General features: G+C 37.5%; 1 protein-coding gene and 1 pseudogene across 7 annotated transcripts in view; both read right to left on the reverse strand.

Moving 5' to 3' along the window:
* The window catches only part of LOC105480615 (unc-51 like kinase 4), a 682,911-nt gene that overhangs the window by 142,526 nt on the left and 519,886 nt on the right, over window positions 1–20,499 (reverse strand). For all 7 annotated transcript variants that reach the window (XR_011619999.1, XM_071091486.1, XM_071091487.1 and 4 more), the window contains one exon: window positions 2,996–3,181. Coding sequence is in view for 6 of the 7 variants with exons in the window: in XM_071091486.1 (XP_070947587.1) it covers window positions 2,996–3,181 (186 nt within the window). In the remaining variant the exon portion in view is untranslated. The remainder of the gene's footprint in view (window positions 1–2,995; window positions 3,182–20,499) is intronic.
* LOC139361946 (rRNA-processing protein FCF1 homolog pseudogene) lies at window positions 3,190–13,435 on the reverse strand (annotated as a pseudogene).

Here is a 20,499-nt window from a genome sequence, read left to right on the forward strand (position 1 = left end):
ACATAAAAGGACAAATATTGTATAATTCCACTTGTACGAGGTACCTAGAGTAGTCAAATTCATAGAAACAAAGTAGAATGGTGGTTACCAGGCACTGGGAGAAGGAGGAGTGGGAAGTTATTGTTTAATAGGCACAGAGTTTCAGTTTGGGAAGATGAAAAAGTTGTGGAGATGGATAATAGTGATGGTTGCACAACAATATGAATATGCTTAATGCCACTGAACCACATACTTAAAAATAATTCAAGTGATAAATGTTATGCTATATACATTTTACCACAATAAAAAGAAAATAGATGAGCAGCACCAGGATCAACTTCTGTTTTTGCATACAAAGGTAAAAATCACTTGGATTCAACTTTTCTTCCACAAAGCAAAATCTACCTGGCCCTATGAGGAAGGTCAGATATTATAAAGAAGCCATTTTAAATAGTAAAGCAAACTAAAAGACGGTAGAATCTGTTTATTTCGAACAAGTTGGAGTCTTATTAATTAATCTGTATGATTAATTTGATCAGTGTTTTAGTAAATAACATAACTTACTTCCATAATATCTGCAATTCTAAAATCTAGAGAGCTCTGAAAATCCGAATCTTTTTTCATAAGTTCAAAACACATATTTCATATTGTTCAAAAACACATATGGTAGCAAAACCTGACCTGAACTCACAAGAGCCCATGTTTGGTCTTAATTTACCTCTGCCTGGTGTAAATATTCATACATTTTGCCACAGAAATATTACTGTGCTTATGGTGGCATTGCCTGAGTGCCTCCTATGGGCATCATATAATATACAGTATAAGTACCATGCCAAAAAGATGTGAAAATTCTAAGTTTCAAAAAAAAAAAATCTGGTCCTGAATTTCAAAGAGACTATAGATCCCTACAAAATTTAACCATATCAGATATCAGACCAATATTTTCCAAGTTTTTGACATTTTCTACCAAATTCACACTTTTGCCATATCTACAGATCACTTGTATTATTATATTCTCTAGTACTTGTCTTCAGATTGACTCACCTTTTTTCTTTAAATAATTTTTTAAAGAAACATCTCCACTGTAAAAGATGAGAGCTTGAGAGGCCTGCTCTGTTAAAAGGGAAATTCTGAAGGATTAGAGAGGTGTTAAAGACACAACAACAAACTGAGGCTTTTGCCTTGAATAACCAGAAAGACCAATAGAAAATGGAAATGAAATAACTGCCTCACTACGTGATTCCACATCATCTAGTGCTAGGCTGGTGCACCGTCTCCAAAACCTACTCTCCTCAGAAGTATTCATCCCACACTTGGGGAACTGGACTAGACCATCATAATCCTGCAACTCAGGTAATGACTCTGCTGAGATTAGTAAGTCTTGTTTTGGGGTTGAGGGGAGTCACATCCACACAGCAGCACAATACAGCAGTGAGGGAGTCAATCTCCTTATCTCCCTTCTAATTCTGTCACCCATCACCTGTCATGCAGGTTCAGCTGGGTCACTCGCAACTGTCTACTTATCAAATTGGTGCAAGTCATTTTAAGTACAACTCTCTGGAACATCCACAGCTTCCACCTGCCAAAGGACACCTCAAGGTACTAGGATCTAGAAGTGAACACGGACTGACAAACCAGAAGATGACAAGTGAACAGAACCCCCATCCTTTATTAACTTCAACACTAGCTACTGTAAATAGTGGCCTTCAAAATCAGCAGAGAAAGATTTACTGTAGAAAGAGAATAGGTTTTCAAAAGTACTTTCAAATAGACCTCAGCTATATATGCATTTTTAAATAAAATAAGTGAAGCAGAAGGGAAAGTTTTTCCTTACAGTGGAATGCTGGGAATTATAAATGCTAGGGATGAGAAAACATCCATTTTGCAACTACTACAAAATAATAATAACTAACTACACATTGATTAAAACAAGTGATCAAAATTAACACCACCAGTAAGGGGCAAACAGCCACCAAGAGCCTCTGGATGTGATAGATTGAGAAGGACCAATTTACTTCTAGAGTACTCACAAATCGAATCGTGAAGACACATCAAACAGACCCAAACTCAGGGAGATGCTACAAAATACCTGGTCTACACAGGTGGCCAAATGTACCCTCCGACCAGGCCAGACAACAAAAGCTGGTGAAGACGCTGCTGCCATGCACAAGGTGGGCCCAGGAGAGGGCAGTTGGTGGCCAGGTGGGAAGAAAAGCAGAGACACTTCTAAGGAGAGGCTGGTAACTGAAGACCCCTCAGACGCACAGCCTCAACAGAGATGTAGAATGCTTGGGCTCTAGTCAGTTGCAGTGAGCCAAGATCATGCCACTGCACTCCAGCCTGGGCAACAGAGCTAGGCTCTGTCTCAAAAAATAAAAAATAAAAATAAATACATGAAAGGAGAATAGGACTGCATGCTCACTCAAGCCCCTTCCAGCGCTTCGTTCCAGGGGGAGGAGGCCACGCTGACCCCCAAGGCCTCTGAGGGAGGAAAAAAACCCAACAAAACCTGGCCTATAATCTTCAAAAATATCATGAAAGACAAAGACTGAAAGACTATTCCAGATTAAAGACACATGTCTACCAAAATACATAATCCTGGACTGTATCCTATACCAGAAAAAAGCTATGAAAGTTACTGAGACAGCTGACCCAACTAGAATATGGACAGACGACTGGTAAAGGAATTTTATCAGTGTTAAATTTCCTGATTTTGATTACTTAAGTAACAGAATATCAATTTTATTTTAGGAAATACATACTTAGATGTTAAGAGGTGCGAGGCACAATGTCTCTAACTTACTCCCAAATGGTTCAGAAAAAATATGTATATATGCAGATGAACAGTATATGACAAATGTCAACAACAGGTGATTAAGAAGAAAGGTGACTGGAGTTCTTTACCACTCTTGCAAATTTTCTGGAAATCTGAAATTAGGTACAAGAAATGGCTATTCACTGCCCTTGTGGCTGCCAGCAAAGCCACCCAGTGTCCCCAGTTTCTATGTAAACTCACCATTCTTCTGAGAATCCTTAACAGAAGCTTCTGTTCCTTTGGGTCCTCCTTGGATGTCAGCAAATGAGCAAAAATTTCCACATTTTCAGGAGAGAGGCTGTCTGGGTTTTCCCCTCCGTACAGCTGAACCAGTATAGACAGGCACTTGGATGAAATGTCGAAAATCTCAGGATCTTCATTAGGAAGCTGAAAATTAACAAATAAGACCATTTAAATTTTGTTGAAGATGGTATTAGTACTCAAAAAAACACAGTAAAATTTGGCTTGATGGTGGTGTCAGCCTGAGTAGTCTGCTGAATACTTTTTACTTTTCTCTTCTTTTCTTTTCTTTTTTTTTTTTTTTGAGACAGGGTCTCACTCTGTTGCCCAGGCTAGAGTGCAGTGGTATGGTATGACCACACCTCACTCTAGCCTCAACCTCCTGGGCTCAAGTGATCCTCCTGCCTCAGTCTCCTGAGTAGCTGGGAACAAAAGCACACACCACCATCTTGCCCAGCTCATTTTTTTTTGTTTTTTTTTGGGTAGAGATATAGCCTCCCTATGTTGCCCAGGCTAGTTTTGAACTCCTGGGTTCAAGGAATTCTCCTTCCTTAGACTCCCAGAGTGCTGGGATTTCAGGCATGAGCCACTGAGCCCAGCCTACATACTTTTTAAAATACATCTTTTTCAAAGTGTATATAGTTGCTCAAACAAAACTAACAGCACAAAATCAGAAGGTCATATATTCTTCTTTTTAAAAAAGTTTTTTTATTATTTTATTTTTATTGGCACATAATTATACATTTTTATGGGGTACAGTGTGAGGTTTCAATACACATATACAATGTATAATAAATTATGGTAATTAACATATCCTTTACCTCATACATATATCCCTTATTTGTGGTGAGAACATTCAAAATCCTCTCTTCCAGCTATTTTGAAATATACATTACATTATTATTAACTATAGTGCAGTGAAACGCTAGACCCGAACTCCTATTTAATTGTAACTGTACCCATTGACCCGCTTCATAGTAACTCTATATTTAACCTTTTGAAGAACTGCCAGACTGTTTTCCAAAGCTGCCACTTGTACCAGCAATGTATGAAAATTCCATTTTCACTAACACTTGTTATTTTCTGTCTTTTTAGTTAGAGTTATCCTAGTAGGTCTGGAGGGGTAACTTATCGTGGTTTTCCGACGTACTTCCCTGACGGCTAATGATGAGGGGTACCTTTTCATGTGCTGATTGGCCATTTGTGTATCTTCAGAGAAATGTCTGTGCAGACCCTTTGCCCGTTTTAAAAATAGGTCATTTGTCTTTATACAGTTGAGTTCTAAGAGTTCTTTATATATTTTAAATACAAGTTCCTTAACAAATATATAATTTAAAAGTTTGTTTTCCTTTCTGCAAGTTGTCTTTTCACTTTCTTGATATTGTCCGTTGAAGTAAAAAATATTTTTAATTTTGAAAACTCTAACAACAGTTTTTTTAATACTTGGGTATATGTATGATTTCAGTGACATAGATCTAAGAATGTTTTCTTTTATTTTTGTTTTTTTGGGAGACAGCATCTCTCTCTGTCACCCAGGCTGGAGTGCAGTAGTACAAACATAGCTTACTGCAGCCTCAACCTCGTGGCTTCAAGCAATCCTCCCACCTCAGCCTCCTGAGTAGCTGGGACCACAGTGGTACACTGTCATACCTGGCTAATTTTTAAATTTTGTGTAGAGACAGGTCTCACCATGTTGCCAAGGCTAGTCTTGAACTCCTGGGCTCAAGCAATCCTCCTGCCTTGTCTTCCCCAAAGTGCTGAGAGTACAGGCAAGAGCCACCACACCCAATCATGCCCAAGTTTTCTTCTAAGAGCTTTATAGCTTTAGCTTTTTACATTGAGGTCTTTGATGCCTTTTGAGTTAATTTTTATATATAGTGTAAGTAGAGGTCCAATTTTATTCTTTTGCATGTGAATTAAACTTTTATTTTGAGATATTTGTAGGTTCACATGCAGTTGTAAGAACCAATACAGAGAGATTCCATATATACTTCACCCAGTTTCCCCAATGGAAACTTCTTGTATAATAACTATGGCACAGTATCACAGCTTGGACATTAGCCATCAACCTTATTCTGATTTTACTAATTTTACATGTGTGTGCATATGTGTGTTTGTACACACTGTATTTAGCTCTGTGCAACTTAACCACACGTGTAGATTTGGTGACAACCACCACCACCACCACCAAGATAAAGAAGAGTTCCATCACAAGGATTCCATTATAGTAAGAGCCCACTCTCACTCTCCTCCATCCTGAATCACTGGTGACCACAAACTGGTTTGCCATTTTGTCATTTCAAGTATGTTACATAAATGGAATCACACTGTATACATGGTTTTCTTCACTCAGCATAATTTCTTTAAAATCCATCCAAGTTTTTGTGTAACAATAGTTCATTTCTTTTTGAGTACTATTCCATGACATAGATGTACCATAGTTTAACTAACTCACCCATAAAGAAAATGTGAGTTGTTCCCAATTTGGAGCTATTCCAAATAAAACTACTGTGAACATTTGCACAAGTTTTTGTGTGAACATCAGCTTTCATTCCTCTGGGATAAATGCCCAAGAGTACAATGGCTGGGTTGTATGGGAGATTCATATTTAGTTCTTTAAGAAACTGTCAAACTGTTTTCTAAGGCAGCTGTAGCGTTTTACCATTTTACATTCCTAGCATCGATGTACAAAAGATCCAGTTTCTCAGCATCTCCACTAGCACTTAGCGTTTTTTTGTTTTGTTTTGTTTTTTGCCACTCTGATAGACAGGTGGTGGTATCTTGTTGTAGTTTAAATTCACATTTCCCTAATGGCAACAGATAGTGAACATCTTATCACCTATTCATGACTTTTGCCCTTTGTTAACTGGATGTTTGATTCTTTATTCTTGATATTTGAAAGTTCTTTAAATATTCTAGATACGCCTTTCTTAAGATATATGGTTTTGCAAATATTTTCTCCCAGTCTGTAGCTTGCCTTTTCATCCATTTTACTGAGTCTTTTGAAGAGAAAAAAAGTTAATTTTGATGAAGTCCAATTACTGGTTTTAGTTCTTAGCAATTGTGCTTGTGGTGGCAAGTACAAAAAACTCTGCCAAAACACATGTCATGAAGACTTTCTGCTATATTTTTTTCTAAAGGTTTTATAGTTTTATATTTTACATTTAATTCACTTAATTTTGGGTTAATTTTTATATAAAACATGAGGTTTAGGTAAAGGATTTTATTGTTGTTTAGTTTTGCCACTGGGTATCCAATTGCTCCAGCACCATTCTTGAAAAGGCTATTGTTGTCCTATGGTATTGCATGTTTAATGAACTGGCAACAAGAGAAAGTTGGTCTAAGAAAGGCAGAGGAACTTTGTCTTATAAGAATTAGAACCAAGGGGCTCCATAATCATCTGACATCAGTTCCATGTTGTATCTATGATGGTTAGAAATGTACATGACAGGAACTCTAGGAATCTTATGGATTCTTCTTTTAGGGTCTCTGGTCAACCATGGCCACAATGTGACACTTAATGCTGGGTTATTCTCTGTTTTAGGCAGTCTTCTGCATAGGTTCCTCTGTGTGTGCATGGTAACTTTTCAAATCTTGGATCCTTGATGATCCTCAATACTTCCGCCCCAATTTCTCAATTTCAGCCATTATACAATCAGTTATACAAGGGATACAATTGGCACACAGACTGTCCATCACTGACTGCACTAAGTCCAGTTTGGCTTTAATGGAAAAGTTGGTATTGACAAGGATGTGGTAACGTGGGCCCAGCTGTGTGATATATTGGAAAAATAAGCGGAATGGTGTTGAGAAACTTCTCCTTTAGCACACTTTTTAGGTTTTAATCAATCTTTTCTTTAAGCCTTTGATCTGAGACTAAGCATTCACTTCATGATTGCATACTTCCTTGTTTTCTTTTGCTTCTCCATGGTCACGTCATATTCGTGTTTCTTCTGGAATCTATTAATTGTTAGTATACAGAAATGCAATTGATTTTTTACTGAGGTATAATTGATATACAAAAACTTGCACATATTTAATGTATACATTTTGATGAATTTTGTTTATTGATCTTGTATCCTGAAACCTTGTTGAACTCACTTATTAATTCTAGGAGTCTTTTTGAAGATTCTTCGGCATTTTCTACATAGATAATTGTGTCACCTGTAAATACAGATAGGTTTATTTCTTCCTTTCCAATGGGTATTCCTTTTCTTTCTTTCCGTACCCTACTACACTGGCTAGAACCTCCACAAAGACGTTAAATGAGATTAGTGTGAGTAGACACTCTTGCCTTGTACCCAATCTTAGGGAGAAAGGATTTAGTAATTCACTATTAAGTATCATGCTAGCTGTAAATTTTTCATAGATGCCCTTTACCAGGTTGAGAAGATTCCCCCTCTAATCCTAGTTTGATAACTTTTTACCATGAATAAATGCTGGTGGTTTTGTCAATTACTTTTTCTGTATCAATCCATATGATCATGTAATATTTAATATTTAACCTGTTTATATGGTAAAATACATTAATTGATGTTTCAGTGTTGAACAAGCCTTGCACATCTGGAATAACTCCTGCTCTGCTCATTCTCTTTATACATTGATGTATTTGATTTGTTAATATTTTGCCGAGGAGTTTTATATCTAAGTTTACAAGAGATACTGATTGTAAGTCTTTTTTGGAGAGGACTTTCTTTGTCTTAGTTTAGTATCAGGGTAATATCACCCCTATAAATGAGTTGGGAAATGTCCCCTCTTCTATTTATGTCTGTAATCCCAGCACTTTGGGAGGCCAAGGCGGGTAGATCATCTGAGGTCACGAGTTGGAGACCAGCCTGACCAACATGGAGAAACCCCATCTCTACTGAAAATACAAAATTAGCTGGGCGTGGTGGCACATGCCTGTAATCCCAGCTACTCGGGAGGCTGAGGCGGGAGAATCAAATGAACTTGGGAGGCAGAGGTTGTGGTGAGCCGAGATCATGCCACTGCACTCCAGCCTGGGCAACAAGAGTGAAAACTCAGTCTCAAAAAAGAGAAAGAAATTATATAAAATTGATACTTAATTCTTCTTTAACTATTTGGTAAAATTTTCCAGCGAAATCATCTGGGCCCAGAGATTGCTTTTTTAGGAGTATTAAATTATAAATTCAATTTCTTTAATGATTATAGGACTATTCAAGTGTTCATGTTGGTTGAGTTCCAGTAGTTTTGGAAGAATTGGCTCATTTCTTCCAAGTTACAGAATTTATGAACATAAAATTGTTCACAGCTTTCCCTTATTATTCTTTAAATGGCTGATATACACTGATATCTCTTGTTTCATCCCTTATATTGATAATTTCTGTCCTCTCTCTTCTTTGTCAGTTGGATAGAGGTTTTTCAATTTTACTGATTTTTTTTCAGGGTCAGCTTTTTGTTTCATTGATTTCTCTGTATTGTTTTCCTGTTTTCAATCTCATTGATTTCTGGTTTGATCTTTATAATTCCTTCCCTTTAGCTTGTTTTGAGTTAGCTTTGCTATTCTTCCAGTTTATGGAGGTGAGAACTTAGATTATTGATTTAAAATCTTTCCCTTTTTCACCTTTTGTCTATAAGCTTTTGGTTTTTTCTCTCAGGACTGCTTTTAGCTGTAGTCTACATATTTGGATGTTTTCATTTTCATTCAGTTCTATGCATTTAAAAAGCTTCTTGTGTGACTTCCTCTTGGACCCATGAGTTATTAGTGTGTTTACTTTTTAAACGTTGGAAATTTTCCTATTGTCCTTCTCTTATTGATTTCTAGTTTGATTCCATTGTTATCAGAGAACAATGCTCTGTACTATTTCAATTCCTTTAATATTTCTTGAAATTTCTTTTATGACCTAGGATACAGTCTATTAGTGGTGAGTGTTCCATGGGCACTGGAAAAAAATGTGCATTCTGTTGTTGTGTGAAGTGCTCTCTATATATCAGTTATATTCTGTTGGTTGAGTGTATTGTTCAATTTTTCTATATTCTTGATTTGTCTAGTTGTTCTATTAATTCGTAAGTGGGAAAGCCCCAACTATCATTGTTAATTTGTCTATTTATCTTTTTAGCCCTATCATTTTTTTTTTTGTATTTCATGTATTTTGAGGTCTTGCGGTTTGGAATGAATACATTTAAATTAGTTATGTCATTTCAGTGGCTAGATCTTTTAATCATGAGGTAATGTCCCTTTCTGCCTCTGGTAATTTTCCCTGAAGTTGACTTTATCTGATTTTAATATAACCACTCCTGCTTTTAAAAATATTTTCATGATATACATTTTTCTTCCTTTTACTTTCACCTGCCTATATCATTATATTTGAGGTTTCTTGTAGACAGCATGCTGTTGGATCATGTTTTGTTACTCTGCTATGGTTTGAATGTGTTCCCCAAAAAGCATATGTAGGAAATTTAATCCCCAGTGCAACAGTGTTGGGAGGTGGAACCTTTAAGAGGTGAGTAAGCCATGAGGGTTCCACCCTCATAAATGGATTAATTCTGCCACAAAGGGAGTAGAATCATTATCACAGGATTAGGTTCCTTATAAAAGGACAAGTTTGGGCTCCCTGCTGCGTATGTGCATGTGCTCATGCTCTCTCTCTTGCCCTCTTTGCACTTCCTTCATGTGATGCCTTCTGGCATATTATGACACAGCAAGAAGGCCCTTGACAGATGCCAGCCACCTGATTCAGACTTCCAAGCCTTCAGAACTGTGACTTAATACATTTCTGTTCATTATAAATTGCTTAGCCTCTGGTATTATGTTATAGCAGCACAAAATGGACTAAGAACTCTAATCATCTATATTTTTAAAAAATGATTTCAACTTTTATTTTAGATTCGGGGGTAGATGTGCAGGTTTGTTACCTGGGTATACTGCATGATGCCAAGGTTTGGGGTATAATTGATTCCGTCACCCAGGTACTGAGTATAGTATTCAATAGTTTTCCAACCTTTGCCACCCTCTCTTTCTCCCCCATCTAGCAGTCCCCAGTGTCTATTTTTGCCATCTTTATATCCATGAATACCCAGTGGTTAGCTCCAACTTGTAAGTGAGAACATGAGGCATTTGGTTTTTGTCTCTGTGTTAACTGACTTAGGATAATGGCCTCCAACTCCATCCATGTTGCTGCAAAGGACATAATTTCATTCTTTTTTATGGATGTATAGTATTTTATGCTGTATATGTATCACATTTTCTTTACCCAATCCACTGGTGATGGGCACCTATGTTGATTCCATGTCTTTGCTATTGTGAATAGTGCTGCAATGAACGTACAAGTGCATGTGTCTTTTTGGTAGAACAATTTGTTTTCTTTTGGATATGTATCCAGTAATGGGATTGCTGAGTCAAATGGTAATTCTGCTTTAAGTTGAGAATTCTCCAAATGGCTTTCCATAATGGCTGAACTAATTTACATTACCACCAACAGTGTATAAGCATCCTCTTCTCTCCACAGTCTCACCAGCGTCTGTTTTTTTAACTTTTTAATAACAGCTATTCTGAATGGTGTGAGATGGTATCTCATTGTGGTGTTGATTTGCATTTCTCTGATGACTCATTATGTGGAGCACTTTTTCATATGCTTGCTGGCCGCTTGTGTGTCTTGTTTTAAGGAATGTCTGTTCAAGTCTTCTGTCCATTTTTTAATGAGTTTTTTTGTTATGTTTTGTTTTTTGCTTTTTCAATTGTTTAAGTTCTTTATAGATTCTGGATATTAGACCTTCATCAGATACATAGCACGCAAATATTTTCTCCCATTCTCTAGGTTGTCTGTTTCTTTTGCTGTACAGAAGCTCTTTAGTTTAATTAGGTCCTGTTCGTCAATTTTTTTGTGTGTTGCAATTGCTTTTGAGGATGTAGTCCCAAATTATTTTCCAGGGCCTATGTCCAGAGGGGTGTTTCCTAGGTTTTCTTCTAGGATTCTTACAGTTTGAGGTCCTACATTTAAATCTTTCATCCATTTTCAGTTAATTTTTGTATATGGTGAAAGATAGGGGTCAAATTTCATTCTTTTGCCTATGGCTAGCCAGCTATTCCAGCACCGTTTATTAAATAGGGAATCCTTTTCCTGTTGCTTATTTTTGTTGACTTTGTTGAAGATCAGGTGGCTGTAGGTGTGCAGCTTTATTTCTGGGTTCTGTATTCTGTTTATTGGTCTATGTGTCTGTTTCTCTAACAGTACCATGCTGTTTTGGTTACTGCAACACTATAGTATAGTTTGAAGTTGGTTAATGTGATACTTCCAGCTTTGTTCTTTTTGCTTAGAATTGCTTTAACTATTTGAGCTCTTTTTGGTTCCATACAAACTTTAGAATGGCTTTTTCTAGTTCTGTGAAAAATGTCGGTAGCTTGATAGGAATAGCATTGAATCTGAAAATTGCTTGGGCAGTTATCTCTGTCCTATAATTGGTGCATTTAGACCATTTACATTTAAGGTAAATACTGGGGGACTAGGGCTTAAGTCTAACATGCAATTTTATTATTTGTCTTCTGTTTCCTGTTTCTCATTCTGCTCATTCTCTTTTTTCTACCTTCCTGTGGGTTACTTGAACATTCTATTTTTCCAGTCATGATGATTAAATTTATTTTACTCCCTGATTTATTATTCGTTTCCCAGGGCTGCCATAGCAAAGTACCACTAACTGGGTGTCATACACAATAGAAATTTACTGTCAAGTAGTCCTGGATGATAGAAGTCTGAAATCAATCTTCCTCAGAAACCCATAGGTGAATCCTTCTTTGCTTCTTCCTAGCTTCTAGTAATTTACTGGCAATTTTTGGTATTCCCTAGCTTGCAGTTACATAATTTCAATATCTTCCCTCATCATTTCATGGTGTTCTTGTGTGCCTGTGTCTTTACCTGGCCATATTCTTATAAGAACACCAGTCTTATAAGACTGGATTTGGGGCCTACCCTTCTCAACACTGGATTTGGGGCCTACCCTTCTCAACTCTGCCTTTATCTCAACTAGTTACATCTGGAATGACACCAGTTCCAAATAAGGTCACATTCTGAGGTACTGGGAGCTACAACTTCAAAATTATCTTTTGTGTGTGTGTGTGTGTGTGTGTGTGTGTGTGTGTGTGTGGAGGGCACAATTCAACCCATTACACTTCCTATCATCTTTGCTTCTTCTGTGTTCAGCTGTTTTCTTTATTTCCTTGGTCTTTCTGCATCTTGCTGTTAGGCTTTCCCAAATGTCTTATGGTCTTTGGTTTTCTATTTTATGACTGGAAGATTGGGTAGATTATTACAGGCAGCTGGCTTGAACTTCCTATTTGTCTATGCCTGTTTCTTTAAGGAATTTCCCCTTTTGCCCACCCCATTTGCATTCTGTGTTTCCCTCAAACTCCCCAATGCTTCTCCCCTAGGCCAACCCCCATGTTAGAAATCACCTCAGATAGACAGTTCACCCTCTCTACAGCGCAGTCCCACAAAGCAGAGCAACGTGTATTAGGGGAGGGGTCTGATTGGCCTGTTTTGAATGTTAACCTTCAATTAGGCTGGTAGATGCCTAGGGCCTCTACCAATGTTCTACCTCACTCTGAGGTTATAGATCTTCTGCAGCTGTTCCTACTTTCTGCTTAGTTTTATCCTGTATACGTTCTGGGTGATAGGTTTCGCCACCATTTCAATTCAGTTCCATCTGCTTTCTATCATCTAGTAATTGCACAACATTTCGTTTCCATTAACAAAACTTTTTCTGTTCTCCCAGCCCTGTAAGATACATTTAATCCTTCCCTATTTTCAAGAATTTAGATACTTGGTGAGATTGAAACCAGCTTTTATTTCAATTTATTCTAATACGTCTTTATTTTTTAGTTCAAATAACTGGAGGATGTTTATCATAATATTTTAAATGGCAGTTTATTTCCTGGATCCTTGTAGATCTGAAAATGTCCTTTTTTTTGTTTTGTTAAAAAAAACAAATATTGTGCAGATATAACATCTTTCTATTTTCCCTGGCACAACAGGGAAGGGTACACCCAACTGCCTGAAACAACAAACTAGCATACAAATGCATGAAGCAATGGTTCTTAAGACAGTAGACATAAGATAATGAAGAACAGTGGTCCCTAAGAGATGGGACACAAATAGGGTGAGAGGTCTCCTGTGGTCCCAGATTAGAGACTTGAGAGAGTTTCCAGGCCTCTGTAAAGGAAGGACAACAGAGGTGGATCCAAGTGGATTCCTTAAGTTGAGGAGACAGAGCAAAAAGTCCTGCAAGACCAAAGCAGCTAGAGTTGATAGGACAAAGTAACAGAGACAACAAATCAGGCCGAGGCTCATTCAGGAAGAAACAGATAACCTGGATAGCACATTTTCCATTAGAGAAAATAAATTTATGGCTAAAAACCATCCTACAAAAGAACAAAAACAACAACAACAACAACAACAACAAACATACTCAAAAGCCAGATGACTTTACTGGTGAATTCTACCAAACATTTAAGGAAAAAGTAATACAAATTCTACCATCTTCCACAAAACTAAGAAAAAGGGAACACTTCTGAACTCATTCTCTGAGGTCAATACTACCTTGATACCCAAACCAGACAAAGATATTACAAAAAACAACAACAATAACAACAAAAACCCACTATAGGCCAATATCCCTTAAGAATATACATGCCAAAACCCTCAACAAAATAGTAGCAAACCAAATCAGCAATATGTGAAAAGTATTATAGACCATTACCAAGTGGGATTTATCCTAGGAATTCAAAATTAGTTTAACATGTGAAAATCTATCAACGTTCTATGCAACAGCAATAGAATAAAGAACAAAAACTACATGACCCTCTCAAGAGTCACACAAGAAGCATTTCACAGAATTAACTATTAAAAACATTCAACAAATTAGGAACAGAAGGTAACTGTCTTAACTGATAAAGGACATCTACGAAAAACTTATTGCTAACGTACTTACTGGCAAAAGAGTAAACTCCCTTCCCCTAAGATCATGAACAAAGAGAGATGTCCACTCTTCCCATATTCATCATTATAATGGAGGCTCTAGCTAGAAAAATAAAAAGCACTGAAAAAGAAGTAAAACTCTACTTGCAAAAGATATAATCTTATACATAGAAAATCCTAAGGAACCCTTTAAAGAACTTTTAGGACAAATGAACAAGTTCATCAAGGTTGCAGGGTATGAGATCGATATATAAAAATCAATTGTATTTCCATACACTAACAATTAATAACCTAAAGTTGAAATTAAGAAAATAATTTCATTTATAATAGCATTAAAACAAATGGCATATTTACGAATAAAGGCAGCAAAAAATATAATATATACTGAAAAGTACAAAACATTGTAAAAACATTTTAAAAAATTAGGCTAGGTGCGGTGGCTCACTCCTGTAATCTCAGCACTTTGGGAGGCCAAGGAGGGCAGATCACGAGATCAGGAGATCGAGACCATCCTGGCTAACACGGTGAAACCCCGTCTCTACTAAAAATACAAAAAATTAGCTGGGCGTGGTGGCAGGCGCCTGTAGTCCTAGCTACTCGGGAGGCTGTGGCAGGAGAATGGCGCGAACCCAGGAGGCGGAGCTTGCAGTGAGCCAAGATCGTGCCACTGCACTCCAGCCTGGGTGACAGAGTAAGACTCCATCTAAAAAAAAAAAAAAAAAAAAAAAATTAAAGACAGTCTACATAAATGAGAAAATTTTCCATGTTCATGGATCAGAAGACTGAACACTGTTAAGATGGCAACACTCAAAATTGATCTATAGATTCAAAGCATTCTCTATCAAAATTATAGTTTCCTTGTTTGGCAGAAATTGTTAAGTTGATAGTAAAATTCATATGGAAATGCCAGGAACCAAGAATAGCCAAAACAACATTACAAAGGAAGAGCATGGTTGGAGGATTCCTACTTCCTAATTTTAAAATTTACTACAAAGCAACAGTAATCCAACAAATGTGGTACTGGCATAAGATAGATCTAGAGACCAATGAAATAGAATTAGGAACCCAGACAAACCTTTACATATACGTCAATTAGTTTTAACAACGGTGCCAAGACAATTCAATAGGGGGAAAATAGTATTCTCTACAAATGGTGCTGAGACAACTGGACATATAAAAAAATGAAACTGGACCCCACACCACACCATATATAAAAATTAACTTAAGATGGATCAAAACTTAATTAAGAGCTAAATGTGGCTGGGTGCTCTAGTCCCAGCACTTTGGGAGGCAAAGGCAGGTGGATTGCTTGAGCCCAGGAGTTTGACAACAGCCTGGGGAATGCAGCGAAACCCCATCTCTACAAAAAATACAAAAATTAGCCAGACATGGTGGCACACACTTATAGTCCCAACTTCTCAGGAGGCTGAGGTGAGAGGATGGATTGAGTCCAGGAGGTGGAGGCTGCAGTGAATGGAGATCACGCCACTGCACTCCAGACTGGGTAACAGAGTAAGACTCCATCTCATAAATAAATAAATAAATAAATAAATAAATGTATAAAACATATAGATAACACAGGAGCAAGTCTTGTGAACTTAGGTTAGACAACAGTTTCTTATGTATGATGCTAATAGCACAAGCAACAAAAGGAAAAAAGATAAACTAGACTTCATCAAAATCTAAAACTGATTTGCTATAAAGGATATAACTAAGAAAGTAAAAAGACAGCCCACAAGAGAAATATTTTATAAATCTGATACCTAATAAGGGACTTGTATAGACATGATATATAATATTTCTTACAACTCACTAATTTAAAAAATGATCTGATTTTTTAAAGAGCAAAAGATTTTAACAGATATTTCTCCAAAGAAGGTATGAAAAGAGACAAGAAGAACAGGAAAAGATGCTCAATATCATTAGCCATCAAGAAAATGCAAATTAACGGCCGGCCACAGTGGCTCGCACTTGTAATCCCAGCACTCTGGGAGGCCGAGGCGGGCAGATCACCCGAGGTCAGGAGTTTGAGACCAGCCTGGTCAACATGGTGAAACCTTATCTCTACTAAAAATACAAAAATTAGCCGGGCATGGTGGCATGCACCTGTAGTCCCAGCTACTTGGGAGGCTGAGTCAGAAGAATTGTTTGAACCCGGGAGGTGGAGGTTGCAGTGAGCAGAGATCACGCCACTATACTCCAGCCTGGGTGACAGAGCGAGACCCGGTCTCAAAAAAAAAAGAAAAGAAAAGAAAAGAAAAGAAAAGAAAAGAAAAGAAAACGCAAATTAAAACCACCATGAGATATCACTTCATACTCCATAGAAGGACTACAATCAAAAACACAGACAGTATCAAGCAGTTGGTCAGTATGTGGAGAACTGAAACCCTCATATACTGCTAGTGGAAATGTTAATGGTGCAGGCACTCTGGAAAACAGTCTGGCAGTTCCTTTAAAGGTTAGACATAGATTTACCATATGACCCAGATCCCAGGTATATACTGAACAAAAGAAAGTCTATGTTTACATAGCAATTTGCACGCAAATGTTCATAGCAATGTTATTCATAATAGCCAAAAAGTGAAAACAACTGAAATGTCCATCAACTGATGAATGGATACACAAATGCAATACACTCATATAATGGAATATTATTTAGGGATTACAAAGAATGAAGCACTGATCCATGCAACAAACATGAATGAATCCTGAAAACATAAAGCTAAAAGAACCAAAAAATCAAATTATATATTTCCATATATATGAAATACCCAAAAAAGGCCAATTTATAGAAACAGAAAGTAAATTAGTGATTGACTAGAGTTGTAGAGGGGAGGGAATGGGGAATGACTTTTAATGAGTACGAGATTGCTGTTGGGGATGATGAAAATATTCTGGAATTAAATAATGGTTGCATGAATTAGGTACTTTTGAGAGGTTAATTTTAGGGTATGTGAATTACTGTGCAATAAAACCGTTATTTTAAAAAAATGTTAATTGTACACGAAGTCTTCAAGAAAACTGAAAAGGAAGAAACACTTCCTAATTCATTCTCTGAGTTCAATATTATCCTGATACCCAAACTGGACAGTCACCTACCACCAGGGACAGGGAAAAATGAAACAAAACTAGACAAAGACAGCATAAGTAAATGCCATTCTTCCAAGTGTCTTTGTCTCTACATGGCTGTCTTCTCAAAAGGACACCAGTCATATTGGATTGGGGTCCCACCATACCCCAGTGTAACCTCATCTTAACTAACTATACCTGCAAGAACACTGTTTACAAATAAGGATATTCTAGAGGAGTGGAGGTTAGGACTTCAACATATCTTTTCCAGAGGACACAAGTTAACCCATAACAATGTACTCCAAATCACAAGATCATCTCAATAGAAAAAGTATTTCACAATATCCAACACCTATTTACAATGTGAACTAGGGGTGGAAGGGAACTTCTTGTAAACCAAAAACAAAATCCTAAGGTCCCCCAAACATCTGAATAGTCTTCTCCTCAGCCAGGGCACTCTATAACTGAACCTGAAAGACTGGTTCAGGGAAGTGGGGGGTCTAGACATGCCTTATTATACCCTCCAGCATTAACATCAACACATACCTTTGGTCTGATAAGAAACATTTACAATCTATTCTGTGAAGTCTGCTACTTAGAGGCTTTAACTGCATGATAAAACTTTGTTCTCCACAACCTCTTATCATAACCCAGACATTCCTTTTTTTTTTTTTTTCATTTTGAGACAGAGTCTCACTCTGTTGCCCAGGCTGGAGTGCAGTGGCGCTATCTCGGCTCACTGCAACCTCTGCCTCCCGGGTTCAAGCAATTCTCCTGCCTCAGCCTCCCGAGTAGCTGGGATTACAGAGATTACAGGTGCCACTGCGCCCACCTAATTTTTGTATTTTTAGTAGAGACAGGGTTTCACCACGTTGGCCAGGCTGGTCTCAAACTTCTGACCTCAGGTGATCCACCTGCCTCGGCCTCCCCAAGTGCTGTGATTACAGGCATGAGCCACCATGCCTGGCAAACTTTCTATTGATAATAACTCTTTCAACCAATTGCCAATCAGAAAAATTTTAGATCTAGCTATAACTTGGAAGCCTCCTCCACTCCCCTTTTCGTGGACATTCCTCAACCTGATAAAGGTTGTGTAGGAGACTGAATGCTTTCCCCTGAAATTACAAAGACAGACAGCATGTCTCCTCTCACGCTGTTTGGAAAATTCTGGCCAATGCAATCAGCACACCCCCTACCTGAAGCTCCACCAGATACATCCGGATTGGAAAAGTAGTAGTACAGTAACTTTACTTGAGTAAGTCTGATCCTGTATGTAGAAAATCAGATGTAATTAACAGACAAGGTACCAGAGTCCATGAGTGAGTTTAACAAAGTTGCAGGATTCAAGAAAAACACACGAAATCAATTGTGATTTTCATCCAAGTAGCAATCAGAAATTGAAATTAAAACAATACCAGTATAATACCATCAAAAAATTGGAAATGCTTAGGGATAAATCTGACATAGGATGAAGGATATATATATATGAAAAATACAAAATATTGCTGAAAGTAAAAAGGATTTAAATAAATGGAAAGCTATACCGTGTTCATTAGTCAGATAACTTGATATTGTTCCCAATATTTTCCCCAAATTACTTTATAGATTTAACACAATCTCAATACCAAATCTCACAAGTTTTTTCTGTCAAACCTAACTTTATTGCAAGCATTCTTATTAGCCACCTCAAATGCTTTATTTGGAGAGATGATATATAAAAGAATACACACATACAACTTGGAAATACTTCATAGTAAACTTACATTTGAATTTTAAAACCTGTTCTGCAACAATTTAAAATCACAGTTGTGTTGTATTTACTTCCCGTTATCCAATCTACACAATATAATGCATTTCAAAATCTTTCACATTTTATATTCTATTTTAAAAATAATGCCTGGTACAGTGCTTTGTCAAAAAGTATATGAAAATATTTATTTTCAGAGAAGATATTAACTAGCCAAGAAAGAAAAAAAAAATCACTTAATTCTACTTTTTTATACTACCAAAAAGCACTTGAAGAAGAGACTCGTCCATTTTGATAGGACATCTTTAACAAAAGATTTCCCATTAGGCCATCAATACTGTTCCGCTTCACTTTCATGTATCACTCCTGCCCAAACTCAGTTGAAGAGGCAGCAGAAAATATCATTAAGCTGATGAATGGTGGTAATTCCAGATGACAGAGCTCAAGGAAACACTATTTGCCCAGGGCCTTGACACTGTCCCCTTTCTCTTCAGAAGGATACTTGGTCTCCTTCGATCCCAGGTACACCATATTTTTAAATGTGGGAATTTAGAAGGCAGAAAACCTGCCACCATTTTTTTTTTTACTAATTTAGTTTTAAGTTTACATATCACAAAATAGAGTACCAGGGTGTTAAAAAAGAAACGTAAAAACAAGTTGAAAATCACAGATAGGTAAGCTCAACCTTGCCTTCTGGGCCTCCTGCACTGCCCTAATTAACTTTCCTAAGGCTCTTTCCACGTATATTATGAACAGACAGTTTCATGTCAATAACAAAAGAAGTGGAAAGCATCACTCATTTAAAAAGTCATAACCATCAATACAGGAGATTTAAACAATTCTACTGAAGCAACCAAGTTTCAGAAACCACAGAGGATAAATGTGTTAACAGTGAATGCGAGGATGCTGAGTTCTGTGGAAAAGCTCTGGCCTGATCATGTCTTTTCTGCTCTCCCTACTTTAGACATTCAGGTGGATTCTGCCACCACTGGATGAGTGACATGGGTTTGAGACAGCCACCCAAGAAGTAACCAACGCTCTACTATGCTCCATTGTGCTCCTAAAATCCATTTTCCCCATCTCACCAGCACCCACCTCTGCCCCTTGCACATTAAGCCTAAACACTGGCCTTCCCTCACTCCTCTAAACTTACCAGGCATGGTGCCACTCAGGGTATTTGCATCTGCAATCTCCTCTGCCTGGGTGTTCACTGTCTATTTTCAGAAGGGTGCCTCCACATAAACATGACTCAGTTGAAAGGTCACCTCCTAAGAGAGTTCTTCCCTGGCCTCCTAATATAAAGATCCTCATCTTATTCCCACTCTGCCTCTCCCACCACCTAAGCCATTCTGCAATGCAGGAGCACCTCTTCCTTTTCACTATTCAGACCACTCGTCACTCCTAGAAATGACCACGTTCATTCATTTGTCTTAGCCCTTGGAAGCTGACTCTCCGCCTGTCTTGTGTACCTGGTAGACCGCAGCCAGCAAATAATGTGCCAAATTAAGCGTGCCGATGAAAACACCCCAATGGCAAGTGATCCGGAGCCAAAGAATAGTGAGAAAAGAAATACCCTCAAGTAATGCAAATAATGTGAATTTTTATATGTCAAACATTATTGTTCCAAAGACTTTCATAAAGTAACTCCCCTCTAGGAAAAAATGTGGCTTTATGATCTTTATAAAATCACACTGAAAAGTCACACATTTCTCTGAAAA

This window comes from Macaca nemestrina, chromosome 2 (genome assembly GCF_043159975.1).
Source record: "Macaca nemestrina isolate mMacNem1 chromosome 2, mMacNem.hap1, whole genome shotgun sequence".
NCBI lineage: Eukaryota > Metazoa > Chordata > Mammalia > Primates > Cercopithecidae > Macaca > Macaca nemestrina.